We start from the raw sequence: 5,980 nt of genomic DNA, 5'->3' as shown, positions 1-5,980 counted from the left end.
TCTCATTTTTTTTCGGACCATAAATCAAGAGCTCATTTCAGTTCCGATGCTACAAGACGAAAAAGGGGAACATCAAAAGATAAGAATGAAATATACTTTGGCATGAACTATTAAGAATATGATATACTTCTGCACAGATCAAAGCCAGACGTCGTGAAGTAAGTCCGAAATCAATTGTCATTCAGACCTAAACTACCAAGGCGTACAGCATGAGCAGGGAAAGATCAAGGCATATCAAGGTTTTAGCTCAAGTTTTGTAAGCAATGACTGGATAAAAAAGAACGACAAAATACCGACATGCACCAGCCATTCAATCACCAATTTGCAGAAGCAGACAAGACATTTCATATAATGATCCTTCTGAGATGGTACAAGATGATAAAGGAGATTCTTAATTTTGTTTAAGAAAAAGGGACGTAGTGAACATAAGATTCAATTAAGCATGAACCATAAATTCTGATGTTCATGGAATTCACCATTTTCTGCAACACAATTATGTACATAGCCCTACTAACCGACATAGATATCGAGACATGTGAAAGCAATTGCAGTAGTCTCTCGCATGTGAAAGCAATTGCAGTAGTCTCTCGCATGTGAAAGTAATTGCAGCAGTCTCATGCATGCGTACAACCAGTCTATATATGTAAGCTACCCGTGATAATATCTGCAGAGAAAAAATATCATCATAAACCAACAAATGATTACAGACAAGCACTTTCCTCCAAGTTATTGCAAACAAATGAGTGTAAATCTAGATACACTACATGCGATTGCAACTGAGGACCTCAATCATTCAAATCCAAGAAGGCTCAGGCAATTGCATGTCTTAGGTGAAATCTTTCAAAGACAGGTGCTCTCATTTCACCAATCAGTAAGTTACCAGTTGAAAATCATACTGACTAATATTAACTTACCGGTTAAAACAAAAGAGGGAGTAGCTCAAAGAGCCATCTCTGCTTGCAAAGCAGCAAGTTCATCTTCCTCAGCTGTACGCCTCTGAGGAATGGGCCGAGCAGGTTGCCTCACCGCAGGAACATGGACTGGTGCAGCAGGGGCAGTAGTTGCTGGTTGAAGGAGCTGCTCTTCCAATTCAGCACCTTCCAACTCTTCAAGTTCTGCCTCCAATTCATCCTGCAACAGCAGAAATAGCAGAAATGCACAAGCATTTTACGTTGACAAAGTACTCTAGCATAGAGTATAGACTGTCCAACAAAGAATGTCATAGAGCTCATAGGGAAGCATAATCAAGTGATAGATCGGGAACCTCATCAAAATCAGCTGCTGCACCAATTGGAGTAGCCAAAGCCTCCTGTATTTGTTTCATATTCTCAGTCTGTTCATTTATTTCATCCATTGTCTTGTCCACATCATCAATATTCCTGCCAATACAATGCAATCTTTAATCAGAGAAAGGAGAAAACAACCATACCAATAACCAAATATACTCCAGACATCATATGAATAAAGAATAGGGTAAAAACAAATAGGATACATGTGCTTTAGTAATTTGAGGATATAACTAAATAGAGCAACTTTGTTACTTACGTTGCTTTCTGCATTGCTTTCATTGCGGATGCTCCAGTTCTCAAAGCATCAACAGTTTCAGTTGTAGCTTTTGCACCTTCTAGCATTATCATCTAGAAATTGAAAGTTTGACAAGTGAATAGGTGTATGACCAATATTTCATGGAACACTAAACAAAGGTTACTAATTAACAAGCAAACCTGATCATGGATGCGAAGCTGGAAATTGCCAAGCTGCTCAATTTGTTGTTCATAGAGCCTCTTCCTCTTCAAACATTGTATTGCCGCTGCATAATAAATGACAATTACTCATGTAGGCCAGAGCAAGTATCACGTAAATTCTCTTCAGTTGAGAAAAGAAGGTAAGAAATATCAAGAGATAACAGATCTAGAGAACTTCCTATGCTCTTTAAACTGTGTTATCACATACTAGATAATTCAAAGGGAGCAAACAAAGTGATATGCAACTAAAAGAGCAAGTATGTAGAGCCATTCAGGTGCAGCATCCAGTCACGAAGTGCAACAAGTATCTACAAAGCCAGTGACTAACAAACTAACCCGTTATACCTACCTAAATATGAAACAAGATATAAAGGAGCAATAATAGTATTATCTAATACCAAGTCCACACGACATAAGCAAAACAGGATCTAGAAATTTAAAATTTCCAACAAAAGATTCATCCATACCTCTTTTATTCTTTGCTCTTGTAAAATCTTTGGCCTTCTCAACCTCTGCAGAAGCCTTCTTCTGAAGCACTTTCTCCTTCTTCTCAAGCATCTCCAGAGTCTGGACAAATGAAAAACAAAAAAAATTAAAATATATGCACCTGCTTGCAATGGACAAATCATCCACAAAGCAGAAAAAACAATCCCTTTGACCTGTATAAAATTTTACACGCGATGTGTGTAAACAAGCAGGGTAAATAAAGCTCCCTAATAAGCACAGAGTTCAACCACCACTTTTCTCCGTATCACCTATGACTACCTAACCGAGCAATTCTCATTGGTAATAGAGATCCAATCCTATAATGCTATCCAAATAAAATAAACTACCTAACAAATAAAACATTGCATGTAATATGCCCAACGAATGTGGAACAAAATTGTCAACCTAATGGGAATTCCTCCTGAGGCACCAACAGTAAAGAGAACATGGACTGCAATTTCGCAAGAGAGCAGCACATAACTACATTCCCCAACGTCCTAATGAGAAGAATGATGAGAAGCAAATGTATTGAAAATTGATACCAGTAAAAAGGAAGATCATCCTTGATAGGCTACCTCTTAGATATACATCCTCATGACACACTAATGACAATCCTAGTCAGGTGACAATTTGAAAGATAGTAAGATATGCCCCTCTAAATGGCCATCAACCATCGATTTTGAAGATAGCTTTATCATCAAGCAATCAATATGCCTTAGTCCACCAAATTCGGGATCGGTTAAATCAGTTCCTCTCTTTTAAAATATAGGTGATATCCGAATCAGGGTGCACAGCTCGCTTAATCCATCAGGCAGCCACAAACACAGTTTCTCAAGGTAATCATGCTCATCAAGATTGGAGTAGATGGCCTAATACCAATTACCAAGTGTTATAGCTGCAAGTCAAACACGGGATTTCCAAGTTGTATGTCTCAACCACTAGGACATCCCCTTGGAGACTTAGCTATACAATTCCTCTACATCCATCCCGCTCTGTGCAGGTCAATTCGATTCCAATGCTAAATAATTTGTATTCTAAGCAAGTTAGGGTTATCTATAAATCTCACATTTATCCCTACACTGAAAACTAGTTTAATCCCAACTAGCCGGTATCACCTAATTTTTGTTCCCTGGGTTCTTGATAAATTATTTTTATTTATACATATTAAATGAATTTTTTTAACACAAATACAATGTTTGCGCCAAAGCTACTCGGTATACTTTATGCAAATAAATGAAGTCAGCCTTATACGACTTAAAAGAGTTTAGCAGTATCAATAAATTCACAGCCGAACCCTAGGAATATTTCCTGGGATCAATTATTCGATTGATCTGCGTTCAAACAAAAGCAACTGACATTCTTTTTCCACTATTGATTTCAATAGTTACAGTTAATATAATTAATGGGCAAATAGTGATTTATTATACCTCGTTTAATTTGTCAAGAGTCGCAAGAGCATTAGTTTCCTGCTTGGGTTTCCCAAATATCTTCGAAAACATCTTTGCTTATACAACAGACAACAGCGAAACCTGGCTTTATTCTGCAATTAAAACACCAAGAAGTAATTGATATTTATAATTAAAAGCTCTGAGAAAGAACGAATTCCTAACCTGAAATGAAATAACAACGCAAATGATGATGTTTACGTCGCAATACCTGTTAATTAGAAGTTAGGATTAGAGTAGACGATTGATCAATGATCAACTCGAAGGTATGTGATTCTAGAGGAAATTTGATTCAACTCGAGATTATCAAGATTGAATTTGGTTGTAAGGCAATGAATTTATGGGAAGTATCAAGGAAGGGGAGAGGAAAGAGAGGAAAACGATTTGGAATGTAACGGGTCGACCCGGTTAGGTTGGGATTGGCTTTCGGGAGTGGGGCTGGGGGGCTATGGCTTTTCTTAAGCGTGTTGAGTGAAGTTGGAAATGGTAGTCGGAACCCACACGGCAAGCATTTGTCGAGTGTCTTCCAAAAGGAGTTGGATTAATAACCAAAAGATAAATATGACTCAGTTAATCCAAGTTGGAAAAAATACTCCTCAATTAATCCGTTTAAGGAGTGGATTAGATATTTACGATTTAAACCCGACAGTCCCAAGCTGTCACATAAGTGGGAAGGATCCTTAGATAAAAACGGAGTTAGTTAATAAAGAATCAAACATAACAAGTTCAGAGTGTGTTTGTATCAAGATCTATAAAATCGACTTATAATTCAACATAACCAACTTATGCCATTGCCTAGAACCTTGCACCATCTTTCGAAGAATCTTTTTTATGTTCTGACCGCCTCTTTATTTGCCTTGGGACTATACGGAGTGGATTTTCGATGCATAATCTTAAACTTTTGACATACCTCTTTCATCAGATGGCTGTTGAGATTAGCAGCATTGTCTGTGATGATTACCTTGGGGATTCTGAACCGGCAAAGGAGATTTGAATGGACAAAATCCACCAATGCCTTATTGGTCACAGATTTGAAAGTCACAGCCTCTACCCACTTAGTGAAGTAATCGATGTCCATTAGAATAAACATGTGCTCGTTCGATGCTACTGGCTCAATTGGTCCAATAACATCCATGCCCCAAGCGACAAAGGGCCAAGGTGCGGACATTGTATGCAACTCAGATGGCGGAGAACGAATCAGATCACTGTGTACCTGCCATTGATGACATTTGCGTACAAAGCTGAAGAAATCTCGTTCCATAGTGAGCCAATAATAACCTGCTCGAAGAATTTTCTTTGCCAAAACATATCCGCTCATATGCGGCCCGCAAACTCCGGAATGCACTTCGGCCATGATGGTCGAAGCTTGTTTAGCATTTATACACCTCAGCAGTCCAAAATCTGGAGTTCTCTTGTACAAGATTCCCCCGCTCAAGAAAAATCCATAAGCCAGGCGTCGAATTGTTCTCTTTTGATCACCTGTGGCCAGTACCGGATACACCCCCATCTTGATGTATTCCCGAATATCATGGAACCAAGGTTCACCATCAAGTTCCTCCTCAACCACATTACAATAGGCATGCTGATCACGAACTTGAATATGCAGAGGGTCAACATAAGCCTTATCCGGATGGTGTAATATTGACGCTAGAGTAGCCAAGGTGTCGGTAAACTCATTATGGATCCTAGGAATTTGCCTGAACTCTACTGAACTGAATCGTTGACAAAGATCATGCAAACATTGTCGATACGGTATGAGCTTCTAATCCCGAGTTTCCCATTCTCCCTGAATATGGTGCACCAACAGATCTGAATCTCCCAAAACCAAGACTTCCTGGACTTTCATGTCTACAACTAACCTCAAACCCTGAATGCATGCCTTGTACTCAGTCATGTTGTTGGTACAATAGAAACGAAGTTGGGCTGTAACAGGGTAGTGGTGCCCTGTTTCAGAAATGAGCACAACCCATATTCCGACACCTTTCATGTTAGCAGCTCCATCAAAGAAAAGTTTCCAACCTGGCTTTTCATCCTGCTCCACCTTGTCAATATGCATCACCTCTTCATCAGCAAAATAATGTATCACCCCGGAAAAATTTCGAAGTATTTAAGTGTTATTTAGAAAGTTGATATGTGCTAATTAAATTATTTTGTATGCAAACGAGGACTATTAATATGATGGATATTAATTGAATACGATAATAAGTGTACGAGGTATATTATAAGTGATGTGGAGTCTAAGGATAGCCCTAAGTCCAAGTCAAATTGGAAATTACATGGTAGACTAAAGTTCCAAATAAGTAC

At 38.6% G+C, this 5,980-nt stretch overlaps 1 protein-coding gene across 1 annotated transcript; it reads right to left on the bottom strand.

The window, feature by feature from the left end:
- Positions 1–321: 321 nt before the first annotated feature.
- On the bottom strand, positions 322–4,205 carry LOC107825651 (vacuolar protein sorting-associated protein 32 homolog 2). The gene is made up of 8 exons (XM_016652529.2): positions 3,888–4,205; positions 3,659–3,771; positions 2,213–2,312; positions 1,725–1,810; positions 1,546–1,637; positions 1,265–1,379; positions 915–1,131; positions 322–664 (listed from the first exon to the last, which is right to left on the bottom strand). The coding sequence occupies exons 2-7, from the start codon at positions 3,728–3,730 to the stop codon at positions 940–942; spliced, it is 657 nt and encodes a 218-aa protein (XP_016508015.1). The 5' UTR covers positions 3,731–3,771; positions 3,888–4,205; the 3' UTR covers positions 322–664; positions 915–939.
- Positions 4,206–5,980: the final 1,775 nt, after the last annotated feature.

Source organism: Nicotiana tabacum, chromosome 11, assembly GCF_000715075.1.
Source record: "Nicotiana tabacum cultivar K326 chromosome 11, ASM71507v2, whole genome shotgun sequence".
NCBI classification, from domain to species: Eukaryota; Viridiplantae; Streptophyta; class Magnoliopsida; order Solanales; family Solanaceae; genus Nicotiana; species Nicotiana tabacum.
This window is presented reverse-complemented; position numbering and strand designations above follow the sequence as displayed.

Excerpts from the sequence above, each read along its gene's own strand:
- LOC107825651 (XM_016652529.2), bottom strand. The coding sequence starts at position 3,730 with ATGTTTTCGAAGATATTTGGGAAACCCAAGCAGGAAACTAATGCTCTT. Across the intron at positions 2,313-3,658 it reads CTCTTGACAAATTAAACGAG|ACTCTGGAGATGCTTGAGAA; the intron begins GTATAATAAATC and ends TCATTTGTCCAG. Across the intron at positions 1,132-1,264 it reads CAGCAGCTGATTTTGATGAG|GATGAATTGGAGGCAGAACT; the intron begins GTTCCCGATCTA and ends CTGCTGTTGCAG.